Source organism: Podarcis raffonei, chromosome 12 (assembly GCF_027172205.1).
Source record: "Podarcis raffonei isolate rPodRaf1 chromosome 12, rPodRaf1.pri, whole genome shotgun sequence".
In the NCBI taxonomy this organism is placed as follows: Eukaryota; Metazoa; Chordata; class Lepidosauria; order Squamata; family Lacertidae; genus Podarcis; species Podarcis raffonei.
The window spans coordinates 38,122,084-38,141,124 of NC_070613.1; the positions used below are offsets into that span (position 1 = coordinate 38,122,084).

Below are 19,041 nucleotides of genomic sequence, written 5' to 3' on the forward strand. Positions count from 1 at the left end.
GCAATTAGCTGCACTTTAAGGTTTGGATATAATGCTTAACTGTGGCTAAACTAATATTGAACCTTCCAATCTCCTTGTAACTGCAGTGGGAAGAAGGTGGGGAGCACGCAAGCCCAATGTGAACAGCAACACATAACGCTAAACCATGGTTTAGCATTGCAGGCGAACCAGGTGACCGCTGATTTAGATGGTTTGTTAAAATAGCATTAGACAAATTCATGGAAAATAGACCCCAATAGATGCCCAGAAGCAGCATACCTTTGAATACCAGGCTTCTTGGAGGCAATATGGCACTGCTGGGAAAGGAAGTGCTATGCAGGCTCTTTTGATTCAACTTTACCCTGTTTAAATTTACTTACCATTTTCATCAACGGCAAGTACACTTGCTCCTTTTCCTAGAAGTTCTTGAACTACAACCGTTAATCCATTTCGAGCAGCAACATGCAACGGTCTGCAGAGACAACCACCCACAAATCTTACAACAAACACATTCAAAATGCATACTGTCTGATTATATTAGTATTTTCATTTCTATCCCTGTGAAGAGGTAATTGTATACATATTAAAGCAAGCCGTTGCAATTTCTAGAGTAGAAAAAGTGATATCCAAACATTCGAGCATGTTTAAATATTTGTAAGTAACTTGTTACGTATCTGTAGAATTAATCTATTACTACAATACAGAGAGGGTGGGAGTTATAGTCCGGCAATATCTGAAGGACCAAAGGTTAGCCAACCTTGGTGTAAATACAGAATCTATATGGTGTGAGACTAAGCAGTTCTTCGGTTCTCATTAACCTGTAATTTTTTTGTGTGAACTAACTCTTATCCTATTCCAAGCAAAAGTGAATCAGAGTACGGTAACTGTGTCAGTAACTAGCAAAACATCCTTTTTCTGTCCCTTGTTTTAAGCCAGCATGATTACTATTCTCCTGCCTTGTGACCTGTAAATTATTGCTACTTTTGTTTAATGTTAATATTTCTGTTCTGCCTTGCCCTTTGCCAAATGTTTCCATGAAGACCATTTCTTAAAACATTGTATAGATTAAGCTCATATATTGCCAATTATCACCCCGCTATTCTCCAACCTGATCTGGAGGCTGGCGGGGGGGAGAAGCAAGCTTGCAAACTTGCTTCTCCCCATCGCCAGCCCCATAAGCTCGGGGGATAGCGGGGAGGCGGAGCGCCGCCACCCCGCTATTCCCCGACCTGATCTGGAGGCTGGTGGGGGGGAGAAGCAAGCTTGCTTCTCCCCATCGCCAGCCCCATAAGCTCGGGGGATAGCGGGGAGGCGGAGCGCCGTCACCCCGCTATTCCCCGACCTGATCTGGAGGCTGGCGGGGGGGGGGAGAAGCAAGCTTGCTTCTCCCCACCGCCAGCCCCATAAGCTCGGGGGACAGCGGGGCAAGCCGCTGCCCCACGGAGGCTAGAGAGGTTGTCCCTGAAGGCAGAAGAGGGAGACGGAGCACTCCGTCTCCCTCTTCTAGCTTGGGGATGGCTGCGCAAACCTGGGGGGAAATAAAAATTTTTTCCTTGATTTCCCCCCCCAAAAAGCTAGGTGCGTCCTATGGGCCGGTGCGTCCTATAGGGTGAAAAATACGGTAGTTTCTTCAATAATAGAGTTTCAGTGCTATATGAAGCTCTACTTACGTCTGCAAGGCTGCATTGGTGGCATTGATGAGATTTCTATCTGTAATCTTCTCCAGTATTAACAAGGCACTAGTTTCATGACCCTTTTTTTAAAAAGGAAGGAAAAGGAAAAAGAGATTCTTTATTCTTCCTTTAAAACAAAATTCAACATGTATATTTGAAACAATCTACACACGTTTTCTTTAGATTATGTAAGCAACAGAGATTTGTAACTATTAGGTAGAGGGGTTTTTTTAGCACTAAGTAAGCACACAAGATACTTAGCCCAATATGCTTAGATATTATAGTGGTGAAGACTGCATGTTTCTGTCTTTTACTTCAGTGTCTACAATTTTTGTACCCACTGCTGCCTCTCTTCCTTCATTCCGTTTCTGAACTGTCTCATCTTCTCCCCCCACCCCTTTGCCAAAATGCCCTCTGTATTCCACGCAGATCCAGTATATGGGATGATGTTTCATCTGCCCAATGATGGAATACTTCTGGTACAGAGTCCAGACCACTGGACACCTTAAAAAGCTCAACAGATGGACTTCATTGTCTTAGCTTTAGATCAGGCATAGGCGAACTCAGCCTTCCAGATGTTTTGGGACTACAATTCCCATCATCCCTGAACACTAGTCCTGTTAGCTAGGGATTATGGGAGTTGTAGTCCCAAAAAACATCTGGAGGGCTGAGTTTGCCTATGCCTGCTTTAGATACCCATTGTTAAAAATCTGTTACCTGGCTCAGTGTTGATGCAGCTATGAATGAAGCAAGCATGATAAAGAACTCGGCACCCCGCTCAAGGTGTAGTTCTTTCCCAGTGCATTTAAAAGACTGCTGCATCACCATTGCTGCTCTAGACCAACTTTATTCAAATGGATAAATGATGAAAAACCACGACGAGACCAGCAATAAATCACAGAAGCTCCAAACTGGAAAATGATACATACCTTGCTGCAAGCCAAATGCAGTGCTGTGTTTTTACACTTATCTTGCAAGGTCAGATCGGCTTTAGCGCTGCTAACCAACACCTCTGAAAGAAGTAAAGTGTTACATTAATTGAAAAGATGCATTTATAGACAGAAGCTTTATAGTGTACAACTTTTTTTTACTGTTATCTCATCAGCAGAGATTGTTCCCAACTCGGAAGTGTAAATAGGCCTGACATGATTAAGAACATAAGAGCATGCTTGCTGTATCAGATCAAAAGCCTTTCAAGTTGAGCGATCTGTTTCACAAAGTTGCCAACCAGATGCCTTTGGGAATCCCTCAAGCATGATTTGAATGCAATAGTCTCTCCCGCCACTCAAGTAACCGTTGGTAACATTTTTTGGTTTGTGTGTGCAAATTTCCCTACTGCCCCATGTTTCATCATCCTATGCTTTTCTTTCTTTTTTTTTTTAGGTCACTCGACAGGTAGCCTGACTTACACTGTGGCTTATCCTGTGAATGAAATTATGAAACTACTGTGGTTGTTAAGAGGATGCGTGTTCTTTTGAATCCAATTCTGTTGATTAATAAAAAGATTAACCAAAGAAAGTTGCTTGGTTGATGAATTTGAAATCTGCAAATCTGCTTTTAAAAATGGCCTATGCAGTTCTAATGCAGGCTTTTTACGTTAGTATAATAGTTTTTAGTAATGAAACAGAAAATACACAAGAGTTCTCTTTTTACCAACTGTATTTGTTTGTCCGTTTTCTGCAGCCATCATTAGAGGGGTCTTCCCAGAAGAATCTACAGAGTTTACTTGTGCATTATGGCTGAGCAAAAGCTGTAAGCACTCCACATGGTCTGTAAAAGCTGCTGCATGGAGAGGAGTTCTGGGGAGAAGAAAAAGAGTGCACTTTGTAGATAAAAAGCAGGCTAACAACTAGTATCATATGCGCGATTCTACTTAAAAACATAACCCGTCTAGCAGTCGTAGAAAAAACTGCTTTAGAAGATTATGATTTGTGAATTTGAATTATCTCGACACTTTAGAGTCAACTATATACATTTCATTTCCCCTCTTGCCCTTTTCATGGAATAACAAGGGGCAGGAGATATAGAAAGAGTGGGGTTGGGAAAAGCACTGCAGATATTACAAAAGAGGTCCAAACCCAGATCCTAGCCCAAAATATCCAAAGCTTCTTTTCATATCATAAATTGTTTTTTAAAGAGTTTTGGTTTATTGCGTAAAGAAAGCGCAATCCTATATAAGTTTAATGAAGGATTTCCAGATACTTATATGTAGGATCACACAGCTTTATTTCTTTGTTTACTGAACATATTATAAATTATACATATCACTGCAATGTATAGGGAAGGGAATAGTCCAGTCAGCTTGAAATTATAAGTCAAGTTTTAAACCTAGCTAGAACATATATAATAGTTAACCTACCATTGTAAAAAGCTTTTAAAGATATTAAAACATCAGCTGTTTTAAATTAGAACACACAGATCTAGACTAAGGCCCATCTGCACTATATATTTAAAGCAGCATCATACCAAAGAATCTTGAGAACTGTTAAGAGCCCCCTGTTCCTCTCATAGAACTACAGATTGGTTTAACAACCAATTCCATTTCCCAGGGAACTCTGGGAACTGTAGCTCCATGAGGGGAATTTGTTTAGTCGTTTAGTCGTGTCCGACTCTTCGTGACCCCATGGACCAGAGCACACCAGGCACTCCTGTCTTCTACTGCCTCCCGCAGTTTGGTCTAACTCATGCTGGTAGCTTCGAGAACACTATCCAACCATCTCGTCCTTTGTCGTCCCCTTCTCCTTGTGCCCTCCATCTTTCCCAACATCAGGGGCTTTTCCAGGGAGTCTTCTCTTCTCATGAGGTGGCCAAAGTATTGGAGCCTCAGCTTCACGATCTGTCCTTCCAGTGAGCACTCAGGGCTGATTTCCTTAAGAATGGAGAGGTTTGAGGGGAATAGGGGTCTCTTAACAACTCTTGGCACCCTGAACAAACCACAGTTCCCAGAATCCTTTGGGGGAAGCCATGATTGTTTAAAGTATGGTACTATTTAAAATGTGTAGTGCAGATGGGGCCTTAATCTAGATTAAACACATGAAACCTGCGACAAAATGTTGTAGTTGGCATGCTGCTGTCCAGGGTTCTAACCAGCCATGCTTTCTATCAAAATACTTTATTACATTCATGTTCCACCTCCCTTACTGGGATAACAGTCAGAGAACACATAAAGCAACAACTCTGGCTACCTATTAAGCAGAACTGAAAATGCAGAACATTCTTTTTATTAAATGTGCTTCAGACCTTACCTGGCTTTTCCGTCTGTCGAATTTACAATGCTAGAACCCAGTGTATCAATTAGCATTTCAGCAGCGCCCTCGTTATCATTAATCCTATCAGAAATTTAAAAGGGAATTACTTCCAGAAAAGCTGCAGTTTGTTAAAAAGATATAATGAAATCCATGTAGAAGTTGCTTACACAGCACAATGCAATGGGCTGAAAGCATTTCCTTCCATTTTCTGGAAAACTTCCTGCTCCAAAAGAAGTTCGACACAGCTGTCATGACCTAAAATGGTTTAAATGCCAGATAGCAAATGCAAAATAATACAAATCAGAGGTCTTTATTATGAAACACTAAGTATAAGTAGAAAGTATAGTTTATTTCTTATGTGTCACATGTTGGAAACTGATGTTTATTTTGGAACACTCCTGACTATCAGGTAATTGTAGCCATAGGTACCATTTTTTCATGGCTACGGTGCTGTCACACAGCTACTGTTATAGAAATGAGATGAAACCAACAGAGGGTGAGGAAGGAGATAAATGAACTGAAGATCTATTGGCAGAAATATTGAATAGGGTGTGTCTTTTGTGCATGTGGACTCTTGACACTTATTTATCCTTTCCTGTATCTGTTTATTTGCTATCCATGACCCATTCTGTGGCCTGGCAATTAGTTGCTTCCTACAGAGACATCCTGACACATGACACTTCTAATTAGTCACATGTTCTGGGACCAATCAGCTACAAACTTCCTAAGGTACTTTTGCATGTGTAATTCACAGTATGGAGCATAAGATAATATGTTGCCTCTGCCCAAAATCCTTCTCTAGTTCTCCTGGTGCATTTTAGGATTTTATTAGTTAGCCCTGTCTGATCTGAGAATGGCAATGGAGATTGGAAGCGCAAGGCAGCTTGTACAAGTCACGTGATTCTACACCAGCCAAGTTTTTGCCTTCCCCTAGAATATTTATTCTTAAGAAATGATCATGTCTTATTTACCATTGTAACAAGCCCAGTGCAATGATGTATATCCATGATTGTCGGCAAGGGCAGGTACTGTATCTCCAGATGCTGCTGACTGCAAGAGTGCTCCTAACACCCCAATATGTCCACATGCAGCTGACAAATGTATAGGTGTTCGTCCTCTGCAATCTCGTAGTATGGACTTTGCACCGTGTTGAAGCAGAGCTTCTACACACTCCTCGTGTCCTGTAACTGCCTGGAAAAAAATGTAACACAGAAAGCATATATTGCGTCAACGTGTATATAGTCACAAAGAAGAAGAAAAAAAATCAATGGTCTCCTCAGTTATGTGATCCATCCATTGCTTCACTACCATATCAGCCCAGTCTGTTTTCACATCGATAAATGGACATTTGTGTATAAAAAGGCAGATGGAGCCTGCTAAGAATGTAGGCTTCAAAAGCTATTGAGAGCTGATTTTGCATGTCTTAGGACACCTTCCAAACAGGATTTGTTTCTGTATTGTTAATGCTACAGCATTTACATTGTAAACCACTTTGTAACAGTTTGCTATAAAAGGGGGGCGGATATATAACATATAAATAAAGTGTTCTGGATCCAGACTAAGTTAGTTGAACTTAGTTTCCATTGAAATCAATGACTCTTTAGTCATGACTTGGTTTTTGCACTGAGCTCAGCAAGACCTCTAAGCATAACTAATTCAGTCTATATCTAAAGCAATGCTTCTCTAGGGAAACTTCAGCGATACTACCTATTGAAGCAAAAGGTGAGGCGGGGGACAATGAATGACACACTTACCCCTCTGTGCAATGCTGTTCTTCCCCATTTATCTTTGGCATCTACATTCGCTCCTTTATTAAGCAATGAATAGACACAATCTGTGTGCCCATTGAGAACAGACAACATCAGAGGAGTCCTGGAAGAGAAACAAAAAAACCCCATACATTCTATGTTAACAAGTTCACAAACCTGCTCACGTGGCAAGCTAGGCAACTGTGAAGAGAAACATTAGCAAATCCTAGTTTGACTCAGTCCATAGACTGGAAGGGCTGCTGCACATCTGAATGGAGACAGAGACAAATCTTCTTAAAAGGAGCATACCATATATTAAAGAGCAGGGGCAGGCAACCTAAGGCCCGGGGGCCGGATGCGGCCCAATCACATTCTCAATCTGGCCACAGACCGTCCAGGAATCAGCGTGTTTTTACATGAGTAGAATGTGTGCTTTTATTTAAAATGCATCTCTGGGTTATTTGTGGGGAATAGAAATTTATTTTTATTTTTTTTCAAAATATAGTCCGGTCCACCACATGGTCTGAAGGACGGTGGACAGCCCACGGCTGAAAAAGGTTGCTGACCCCTGTTAAAGAGAGTAGGATAGAGACGCCAGGTCAAAATACAGTTGTGATGCACCTTTCACTGTTGTTGCCTCATAACTGTCTGCAAGCCACAACCTGAAAAATGTATGCAATGCCTTAGCCCTTTGTTCTTTATTTTATTTGCAGAATGATTTGAAGATCTGCCTGGTAATAAACTATTTCATGGGTTTTTAAATAATGAATGCTCTGCAATAATTCAGCACTGAGTTTCATAAAAGGCCATCTGGAGGTAATCGTTCAATACTGCATATCTTAATTTGAAAATAAACATTATCCAGAAGAAAACATGGCCACTGGGAATAATAAATTATTATGAAAATGATCAAATATATTTATTTACATTCTTTATCTGAATCTGTTTCCTCCAGGCAAACCATGAACTATAAGTCCAAGAATAAACTTTGGTTATAGCTTCAAGTTTGTCTGGAGTGAGACAAACCATGAGCCTGAGTTTGGATGAAACACTAAGCCAAACCGCATTGGCTTAGCTCAGAGCAGAGCAACGGCAGCAGGGCCAGAAGAGGAGCAAATGGTGAAATCTCTCAAGTCCTGATGCATTCATGCTAAGTCATGATTTCGCTATGCAAATGGGTCCATGAAAGCCTAGTAAAAAAAAAAGTCTGGAAAGACCAAAAAGCAATTTAGGCATTAAAGAAAACCTCATTATTTGGTTCATAGTCTACTGAAATATTTACTGTATGTGTTCAAAGCAATTAAATATCAGGCAAATATGAGTATATTTCTTTTTAAAAATCAAATGGTCCTAAAGGATTTTTTAAAATGCTATTTTGATTTCATGCTCATATCAGCCCAGCACTGTCAGCCCAGCACTAGCGAGCTCATTTTAAGAGAAAAATGCAATTTGAGACATACTGTCCATTTCCATCTTGGATGTCGACAGCATTCTGTGGTTCTGCGTTTCCTATCAATAACCGCAGACATTCCGAATGACCATTTGTAGCTGTAAAATATTAACAAATAAAACATTAAAATCATTAAACATCCAATTTGAAAAATTATAATTTCTGTTTTAAGACTGTCAGAAGGTATTACTGCATTAAAGCATAAAATACATTTTTGCCAGTGATGCAAACACATTCCATTTATCCTAAGGGTGAAATAATGCAAATTTTGGCTGACAAATCTGGATTAACTAAAGACAGGCTTTAGTGGAGAGGGTAAGAGGGAATGGCTGAGATTCACATCACATAAGGGAGTAACTTGCAACTTACAGGATTTGTTTTGCCTGGGTGGGGATTATGTGATCAAGAGGGTTGGGTATAAATCTTTAAAAATAAACTAAATAAAAAAATAGGCTGAGGATCGCAAGTCACCCAGAAAGCACACACATCTTATGTGCTGGGCTGCTTCTTCATGTTATCCATGCAAGGCTACCATCAAAGCCCAAACCTTAAGGGAGACCAGAAAATATAACCGCATGCAATTCATTGCTCTTGGTGCCTAAATATTTTTGATAACTCAAAACCTCTGCAAAAACAAATGGACAAGGAAAGGAAGGAGACAGAAGCTCCCAAGCCAATGCAGTTAGAGATGTGGAGGCCTGGATTTAACACCTCTAGTTATAAAATAGGGTCCAATAAAACCAAATAAAATAACCAGAGTAAGATCAATATAACATATTGAAAGCAATTTTTGTAACTATCTGCTTTTTAGAAACGACAGAATTAGATAATCTGTTCTCTATTTGTAGGACCACTTGATTTAAAAAAATAATAATAATTAAGCAAGGGGGGATTTGTTAAACAAAATAAAGAAATTTCTACCTTATTTACTACTTTTCTGCTATGATTTAAAAATGAAGTGTTAAAGGTCTTACCTGCAGCATGTATTGGTGTTCTCTTTACAACATAGTCTTTCACCAAAATGGATGCCCCCTGATTAATTAGTACATCGACACATTCAACGTGTCCTTTAAAAGCTGCAAGATCCAATGGCGTTCTACCATTATTGTTCCGGACATCAAGATCCAACAAAGACTGCACTAATACTTCCAGAGCTTGATGGTGTCCATGATAGGCCTGAGAAATGGTGCAATTTTAGATAGATGGAGACATTACCGTGATAAAAATGAATCAGATTTGAGACAAAAATGTACACTTTACAAAGATATCTATCAAACGTAGCCCAGGTTTTAGCAAGCGTAAATAATTATTGATGCATAGACGAACTCAAAGCACAAGTCAAAATTACATTAAATCACCCAATGTAAAGGTATGTTTATTTTCTAAAAGGCCAATAATCAATATTTGCTGAACTAAATACTTACAGCTAAGTGCAATGGACTAATTGGTGCCCTGTTGTCTGAATCATTCAGCATGTCTGTTCCAGATGTTTCCATTAGCTAAACAGAAAAATATACACGATAAAAGTCAAATTATTTTTAAGTTGACATGAATACTTCAACAATGCATGGTTGTCCCAATCTAAATTCATTAACAGAGGGAAAATACCAATGTGAGGAATTTGTATTTTAAAATAAAAACATGCTTGTTAAGCTCTTGTAACAAAAACAAAGAGCTTACACTTAAACTTTTCATTTCCCCGCCCCCCTGACATACTATAAACCACATTAGAAAGACTTGATGTTAACAAAGTTTTTTTGTTTTTTAAAGATCAGTTAATGGTTATAAGACTGGGTGAGAAATGGAAGCATATGAGAGGATGTTCCTTGGCCTGGTTCACATGTCACAGTAAGACAGGGGTATGGTTTATTGTAACTGCTTGATGAATATGCTGGCTCCTAGCGAGGAGCTGACACCTACTTTCCTGATTCCCCCAGGCTTTTTCAGGCACCAAAGGATGGCAAGCTAAGCCAAACTTGGGCTCACCATGTCATCCCAAGCCAGGATTGTGATAAACGTCTCTTCTCCCTAACCATGGTAACCATCGGATGACCCTCTGCTACAAGGGGAACACTTACCGTATTTTTCGCTCTATAAGACACACTTTTTCCCTGCTAAAAAGTAAGGGGAAATGTGTGTGCGTCTTATGGAACGAATGCAGGCTGTGCGGCTAAGCCAGACAGCGCTCCCTCTTGCTCTTCTAGCTTCTGGCTTAGCCACGCAAAGCCTCTTCAGGGCACGGGGAGCCTTCATCCCGCTGCCCTGAGAAGGCTTCGCACGGCTATCCCAGAAGCCAGAACAGCAAGAGGAAGCGCTGTGCAGCGCTTCCTCTTGCTGTTCTAGCTTCTGGCTTAGCCCCTCTGTCCCTTCCCCCACCTCCCGCAAAAGCCCCCAGGAGCCGCGCTCCCTTTAAAGAGTGCGTGGCTTTTGCGGGAGGTGGGGGAAGGAACAGAGGGCAGCCCCTCTGTCCCTTCCCCCACCCCCGGAAAAGCCCACAAGAGCCGCGCTCCCTTTAAAGAGCCACGCGGAGCATGTGTGCGACTCTTGGGGGCTTTTCTCCCTCCTCGGGGAAAAGCCTGCAAGCGCCGCACACACGCTCCACGCAGCTTGTAAAAGGGAGTGCTGAGCAGAGCCTGGGATGTATACAGGCTCTGCTCAGTGCTCCCTTTAAAGAATATTTTTCCCCTTACATTCCCCCTCTAAAAACTAGGTGCGTCTTATGGTCAGGTGCATCTTGTGGAGCAAAAAATACGGTAATTATGATCCCAGCTTTGGACAAAACACTAAGCCAAATCTTGGCTTAGTTGCTGTGCCACATTAACTTTAAAAGCTAGAGGATCAAAGTAGCTGCAATATCCTCCCTGGGAGCTGCACGATCATGCTATGCTATGGTTTGGCTTAGAATGATGTGTGAATGCAAGCTGAATTAAAGAAGCAAGAAAACTACATCACGAAAACTGAGCTAAATGAGAAACAAGCAGCAATTTGTGGTTTCTTTAACTTGCCTACTTGTATCACCAGGATCACAGTAGACAACATAAAAGCTATCTGAACGTTACTAATTAGCTCCTGTGGAAAACAAACTAGAAGAGCCATATGTTTTATTCTGAGTCATTCAACTTTTAGTTAAGTATCTGCTCAATTTCCAGTATAAATAGTGAAATGTCAAACAAAATTAGGCTATAAAGCATTCTGAATATTTGCAATAAATATTTTACAGCAAATGTCTTTATACTTACAACATCTAGAGGTGTTTCACTGGCAATCTGCAATGAAATCCACACTTTAGATAACAGTTGCTAAAAATGTGAATACAAAGCTCCAAGTTTTTTACTATTCTTCAGAAAATTCATGGTTCGGAATTTAAGTTTATAAAACAGCAATTGTAATTCAAATAGGTACATATCTTTGAAGATATGTATTACGCTTCGTATCCCAGGTTTCGTATGCAAATCATGCATGGAACTATCTATAATATCCTCAGTATAGTTAAAGGCAACAATCCAAATGATTTTGTTTGAAATGGACTTTACATATTGGCCAAGATTCAAAGAACAATGCTTGTTCTGGACTTCTGTTTTTTAAACAGCATGCGACACGGCAATCACTTTTCAAACTGTATGGAATATTCAAAAGCAGATTGTATTATGGTATTGGGGTCTACAGTTCAAAGAAAAAGGAAAAAAATCACGTCAACTTGCTTAATAAAATAATAGTTCCTCTTTAACCAAGCTTTTTGCTAACTGACACCTTTTTAATGTGGAAGAGGGGATTACTGGATTGTCTTTGTTTTTGTTATGTGTGATATATAATGTTGTTTTTGTTATGTGTGATATATAATGTTGTGTACCACCTTGAGATATAGGGTGGCATACAAATTTAATAAATGATAATAAAATAATAATAATTAAGGCTTCAGAGAAAGCTAAAAGTAGCTTTTCACTCTTTGTTTTTCTTTGTAAATGCTCAAGGATAAGATAATAAATTTTATTTTTCATGATTATCTCTTTTTGTCTTTTAAAAAAACTGACCTACATGTACTTCCTAAGCTTTCTCACACAATCTTTATTTACTGGTCAATGTCCTTCACAGTAAATTATCTCACCAATTCAAGGCATAAGCGATGACCATAAGCTGCAGAATAATGAACTGCATTGTATCCTTGCTTGTCTCGAATCCCTGGATTTGCATCATTTCTTAATAAATATTCCAGGCACCTGTACAAAATGAAATGCCATTTTAATCTTTAATAAATGTCTTCTTCCCCATACACAGATGATTCACTCATTCAATATATTTAGATACTGTTGTTTGTCATAAACAATACACTATAAAGCATTATATAACAAATGTATCATCATCATCATCATCTTAATCAATTATTGAATTTGTAGCCCAATCTTCCTTCACACAAAGCTCAGAATGGAAAAAAGATACACAAGCTTAAAAGAAAAACAAAACATTTTAAATGCTTAAAATATTCTAAAAACTATTACAATTCAAAACATTTATACATATTAAGCCCAGCAGTAAATTCCATACCAAGCCAACTGAAAGCAGTCCTCCCTTATGAAAGGGCAACATTGCACTGTCAAAAATGATTGGAGACAAATGACTCAAAACAGTGGCAGAGGAAAGAGGAAGGCATGGGCATGGAGGAGGAAGGAGTCAATGACCACAGACAGCTTATCAGCTGGAGATCTATTCTAGAGTCCAAATCACATACACAGCATAAAGGTAAAGGTAAAGGGACCCCTGACCATTAGGTCCAGTCGTGACCGACTCTGGGGTTGTGGTGCTCATCTCGCTTTATTGGCCAAGGGAGCCGGTGTACAGCTTCCGGGTCATGTGGCCAGCATGACTAAGCCGCTTCTGGCGAACCAGAGCAGCGCACGGAAACGCTGGTTACCTTCCCGCCGGAGCGGTACCTATTTATCTACTTGCACTTTGACGTGCTTTCGAACTGCTAGGTTGGCAGGAGCAGGGACGAGCAATGGGAGCTCACCCCGTCGCGGGGATTTGAACCGCTAACCTTCTGATAGGCAAGTCCTAGGCTCTGTGGTTTAACCCACAGCGCCACCCGCGTCCCATACACAGCATACTTCAGCACAAATTGTTCTGGTCTAAAAGAGAGTGTATGCATCCACGCGCGTACAATTTTTAGAAGCTTATTAAACTTATATTGTACCACCTTGGTTTGCAGGGGGACCAGATGAGATACTTATAATATTTTTGTGAATAATTGGTTGGGGGCATCACACCCCTTCCTCCTCAGCTGTGTTCATTCCCAAAATCACTTCTGGTGCCACAATTAGCCGGGGCAGGAGAGGAGAGCTTTGTGTTGGGTACAATTAATGACTTTTCCCAGTGCTATTCTTTCTAGAGAAAGAGGTGCTGAAATTGAGTTCTGACGAGTTCCGGCTGGAAAAAAAGCCTAATTAAAGCAGGAGAGTCCTAACAGGTGCAGCAAGGAAGGCCTTGGTGGGCATATGTATATCTGCACTGCCAGGTTGGTAACCCCCAGAACTGTCCTTTGTCCCCACTGTGTATTCCAGTATATTTACAGCTCTGCTTCTTAGTAACTGCGCTGGGGGTGGACAAAAATATTACTAATTATACCTATTATGTATAGTTTTATCACCATATCTGTTTGGTGTTTGGAGACATCTATGATACAATGTCTTGAGACTGCCAATCCATCTCTTTGCTTTAACCATGAAACAAGCTTGTAACAAAAATAGTTAAAACTATTTCCTGATTAACATGGAATTGTCAATGCAATAATATCTTATTTCTGTGCAAATCCGCAAACAGAGAAATTATTTTTTTAAACAATGTTTACTTACTGCCATGTCTTTATCAATAGTAATTTCCACCACTTCAATAATTAAATTGTTGAATAATGACTCATCAGCCATGGGTCACAGTCATTATTCGCTTGCTGGTTCTACAGAAATCTTTTCCCCCTGTGTCTATGACTTAGCTACTCACAAACAAAACAGATCAATGTTTGTGGGAGAAAAGTAACTTGACTGTCAGTCTTTACTAATCGCTTCTAACAACATATCCCCATTAAAAAAACAAAAAAACAGCATGGCAAATTTCATGCTACTAAGGGGTTTGAATATTAAGATTTCTAAACAGTACCATACTTACTTTCCATCAGTGTCTGATGCAGCTGCATAGTGCAATGGTGTACAACCCCTTTCGTCGAGGTCGTTGACACTTGCTCCAGAACCCACAAGGGCAAACAGGCACTGGTAATTACAATTGGCAGCAGCATAATGGAGTGGAGTTCTATGGCATAATTTGAGAGAGAGAGAAAGAGAGAGAGAGAGAGAGAGAGAGAGAGAGAGAGAGAGGGAGGAGAGGTGCAATAGTACACATGAAAAAGCTAACTCTTAACACATGAACAGCTGACAGAGCTATTGTAAAACCATTTATAGTTCCAATGTTTCTTTTTTGCAAGTAAGCACTTCAATGTGTGTGCTTGATAGTGGTTAGTACATCCTCATCTTATCACAGTCTCTGTGATACTGCAAACTCAGGGTTGCTGACCTGCAGCACTCTAGATGTTTTTGAACTACAACTCCCATCTCTAACCATGGCTATGCTGGATAGGGATGATGGGAGTTGAGAGTCCCACCAACATTTGAAGGGCTGCAGGTTAGTCATCCCTGTTGTAGACTCTGGGCTGCTTAGGACGATCCCTACCCACCCTAATTGCTGTGGGAGCCCACCTCTTCCCACATCCAGGCCCAACAGACATCCATCGGCAGCACCACTTTTTCACAGCGTCTGCAAGTGAAAATCCATCATGCATAAGCCCAGACAGAACAGTGGAATCCCATATTATGTAAAAGATGTTGGGCATAAGATTCAGATCAACAAACATTATATTTTGTGTGTAGAGTTTCTATGCAAATGCTTTGTTAATGCATGTTCGGCAAGCCCAAGAGCAGGTCAGACACAACCTTTTGTTCCGGTTTCACTTTCCCATTGTGCGGAGAGAGAAAAGACAAGATTGTTTGAATCGGTTGCTAACATAATCAGTTGTTTAGCTAGGAAAAGAACTTGGGAATCAAGATAGAAAGAAGGGGGAAACAGCAGCCAGCTAACTAACAAGGATATGCAACACCTGGAGACTATAATCCCTACTCAAAATTTCTCCAAACTTTAAGGAATTCTATTTTTTTTCCGTGCATAATTTTTATTAATTTGTAAAAATCAAAATACAAATCAAATTATATCAATACTCTTGTTTTTTACAGAGAAAATAAAAAGGACTTCCTTCTGCCATTCCACGAATCGTCCATAATAACAAAAAAATAAATAAATCCGCATTCCTTTGTATGTAGTGCCATAAGTCACTCTCATTCTTCCTTTTTCCATAGGCATTACCCTTTGCTTCTACAGAGCACCTTTGAAACCCACTAGTGTTATCTGTTCATCAGTTAAGCTTTTCAGATATTCCGTAAAACTTTCCCAATCTTTGACAAACCTCTGATCTTTTTTATATCTAACTTTTCCTGACATCCTGTCCATCTCCACATAATCTAGTAGTTTGGCTCTCCATTCCTCTATAGTCGGCAAACTCTCTTGTTTCCAGTTTTTGGCTATCAACACCCTTGCTGCCGTTATAGCATATTGGAACAGTTTGCAGTCCTTCTTTTTTATCTCCTTTCCTACCAAACCTAGTAAGAACGCCTCTGGTCTTTTAGCAAAAGTATATCTTAACATTTTCTTTATTTCATTGTGTATGCTTTCCCAGAACTCTTTGACCTTTTGGCATTCCCACCACATGTGGTAGAAAGTCCCTTCCCTTTCTTTACACTTCCAACATTTGTTGCAAGATCCGTACATTCTGGCTAATTTTACCGGGGTCAGATACCAGCGGTAGAACATTTTCATTAAGTTCTCTTTTAGTGACACACAGGCCGTGAAATTGAGGTGATGTTTCCAAAGTTTTTCCCACTCTTCAAAATAAATGTTACGGCCAAAATCTTTAGCCCAGTGTGTCATTACCGCCTTAACCTCCTCGTCACCTAAATTCCAATCTAATAGTTGTTTATACATTTTGGATAAAGTTTTTATGTTATTCTCCAAAATCTCAGATTGGAATCTGGACTTTTTGTCAGCATATCCTTTGCCTTTAACGTCTTTCTTAAACATATCGTTTATCTGATGATAATGTAGCCAGTCATATACTTGGGATTTGACCTGCTCAAACGGCCTCATTTTCCACTTTCCTTCCGCCTTCATTAGGAGTTGTTCGTAAGTTGCCCAATTGGCTCTCATGTTGGTCTTTTTAACCGACATAACCTCTAATGGAGACAGCCATTGGGGTGTTTTGGGTTCTAACACATCCTTATATCTTTCCCAAACCTCTATCAGGGGACCTCTAAATATATGATTCCCGAATCCCTTATGTCCTTTCTTCCTCCCATGCCACAGATAGGCATGCCACCCTGATCTATTGTCGTGGCCCTCTAGGTCTAACACTTCCGTATCTTCCAGTTTTATCCATGTTTTGACCCAGCATAAGCAGGATGCCTCGTAATATAATTTTAGGTCTGGGAGAGCGAAGCCTCCCCTCTCTTTTATATCCGTTAATAATTTAAATTTTACTCTCGGCTTCCTCCCCTGCCAGATGTATCTAGAAATTTCTTTGTGCCAGGTTTTAAATATCTTTATATCTTTAATGATCGGGATATTTTGAAAAAGAAATAGGATTCTTGGCAGTACCGACATTTTAATTGTAGCTATTCTTCCCCAGAATAGCAATTTGAGCCGACCCCACGTTTCTATATCCTTCTTGACCCCTTTCCATACAGTTTCATAGTTGTTTTTAAATAAGTCTATATTTTTTGGTGTTATCCATACCCCTAAATATTTCAGCTTTTTTGTCACTTCTATTTCTGCTTCTCTTTGTAATTCCTCCAATTTGTCTAATTGCATATTCTTAGCTATTATTTTTGTTTTCCTTTTGTTTAATTTGAAGCCCGCTACTTCCCCAAATTGGTCAAATTCTCTAAGTGCCTCTTTTATTGAATCCAGTGGGTCTTCCATTGTTACAACCAGATCGTCTGCGAAGACTTTAGTTTTGTGTTCGTGATGGCCGACCCTGATTCCTTTTATTCCTTTATTATCTCTGATGGAGTTTAGTAGTACTTCTAATATCGTTATAAATAACAGTGGGGACAGTGGGCATCCCTGTCTTGTTCCTTTAGTTACTGTTATTTCTTCTGTCTCCACATTGTTTATCAACAGTTTTGCCCTTTGTTCCGTGTAGATTGCTTTTATCCCGTTGTAAAATTCAGTACCTACTTCCATGTGTTCCAGTTGTCTCAGCAAAAATTCCCAGTTTACGTTGTCAAACGCCTTCTCAGCGTCCACGAATAACAATATGCCTTGTTTGTCGCATCTTTCTGTTAAATATTCTATTATATTAATAATGTTTCTTATATTATCTTTCATTTGCCTACCCGGCAGAAAGCCGGCTTGGTCTCTGTGGATATTTTTTACTAAGATGGCCTTGTATCTTCTTGCAAGGACTCCCGCGAAGATCTTATAATCTATATTTAATAGGGAAATAGGTCTGTAATTTTTAATTTGTTCTAAATCTGAATCTTGTTTTGGGATTAATGTAATCAGCGCCTCCTTCCACGTCTCCGGTATTTCTCTTTCATTAAGAATGTTGTTCATTACTTCTTGTAGTGGAGTCAGTAGAACCGGTGCCATTTCTTTATAATATCTACTACTAAACCCATCTGGGCCTGGGGCTTTCCCGTTTTTTAAATCTGTTATTATTGCTTTGATTTCCTCTATCTCAATTGGGGCATTTAATTTCTCTTTATCTGCTGGGGGGATCTTATTGATGTTCTTAATCGTTAAATATCTCTCTATTTTTCTGGTCCTATTCTTTCCAGTATTTCTAAAGAGCTCTCCATAGAAATCCAAAAAAGCTCTCCTTATTTCCTTAGGTTTGTTTATCTCTTCTCCTTCCACCACTATCCTGTTTATCGTATTCTGTTCCTTCCTTTTTTTCAGTTGCCAGGATAGTAGCTTTCCCGTTTTGTTGGCATGTTCGAAACTCCTCTGTCTCAGTCTTTTGATTTTCCATTCTATCTCTCTATTTACCAGCATTGTGTATTGTGATTGTAAAATTTTTATGTTCTCTTTTATTTTCTTATTTTTTGGGTTTTGAGTTAATTTCTGCTCATTCTCTGCTAGTTGTTGTATAATTTCTTTTTTCCCTTTTTCTCTCTTTTTATTCTTGATTGCGCTCTGCTGGATAAAAAAACCCCGCATCACCGCCTTACCCGCGTCCCACACCACCTTCAATTTTGTGTTGTTGTCTAAATTGTCCTCAAAATATTCTTTTAATCTGGTTTGGGCTTTTTCTACTACCTCTTGGTCGTCCAATAAGTAATCTTTAAGTTTCCATCTATTTGATCTGCTTTCCTGCCCTCTTAGTTCCATAATTAATGGATTGTGGTCTGAAATTGTTCTAACCTGAATCTCCACCCGTACCGCTCTAGTAGTTATCTCTTTCGAAATCCACATCTGATCCAATCTTGATGATGAATCATTGGGTTCCGAGTGGTAGGTATATTGTTTTTCCATGGGATGATTGAATCTCCAAATGTCTACCAAATTGCAATTTTGGATAAGGGAAAAAAACGCTCTAGGTAACTTCCCTTCTCTACCCTTTGTGTCCCTCAATCTGTCCATTTCTAACGACGTCACTCCGTTCATGTCTCCCAATAGTATAATTTTCTCATCGGCATAGTCATACAACTTTTCTTCCAATCTCCCATAGAACTCTGACTTGTTATCATTGGGAGCATATATTCCCACTATTATTATCTTTTCTCCCTGCCAATTTATTTTTACTGCTATTATCCTTCCTTCCTCGTCTTTAAATAACTGTTTCGCTTCAA

At 39.7% G+C, this 19,041-nt stretch overlaps 1 protein-coding gene across 2 annotated transcripts in view; it reads right to left on the minus strand.

Moving 5' to 3' along the window:
- Nucleotides 1-19,041, minus strand: part of ANKRD28 (ankyrin repeat domain 28) — a 91,945-nt gene that overhangs the window by 2,522 nt on the left and 70,382 nt on the right. For both annotated transcript variants that reach the window (XM_053359759.1, XM_053359758.1), the window contains exons 14-27: nt 14,255-14,395; nt 12,204-12,315; nt 11,338-11,364; nt 9,523-9,597; nt 9,073-9,274; nt 8,109-8,196; nt 6,655-6,772; nt 5,872-6,091; nt 5,068-5,155; nt 4,898-4,981; nt 3,306-3,451; nt 2,582-2,664; nt 1,650-1,732; nt 360-451 (exon numbers count right to left, since the gene is read on the minus strand). In XM_053359759.1, coding sequence (XP_053215734.1) covers nt 360-451; nt 1,650-1,732; nt 2,582-2,664; nt 3,306-3,451; nt 4,898-4,981; nt 5,068-5,155; nt 5,872-6,091; nt 6,655-6,772; nt 8,109-8,196; nt 9,073-9,274; nt 9,523-9,597; nt 11,338-11,364; nt 12,204-12,315; nt 14,255-14,395 — 1,559 coding nt within the window. The remainder of the gene's footprint in view (nt 1-359; nt 452-1,649; nt 1,733-2,581; nt 2,665-3,305; nt 3,452-4,897; nt 4,982-5,067; nt 5,156-5,871; nt 6,092-6,654; nt 6,773-8,108; nt 8,197-9,072; nt 9,275-9,522; nt 9,598-11,337; nt 11,365-12,203; nt 12,316-14,254; nt 14,396-19,041) is intronic.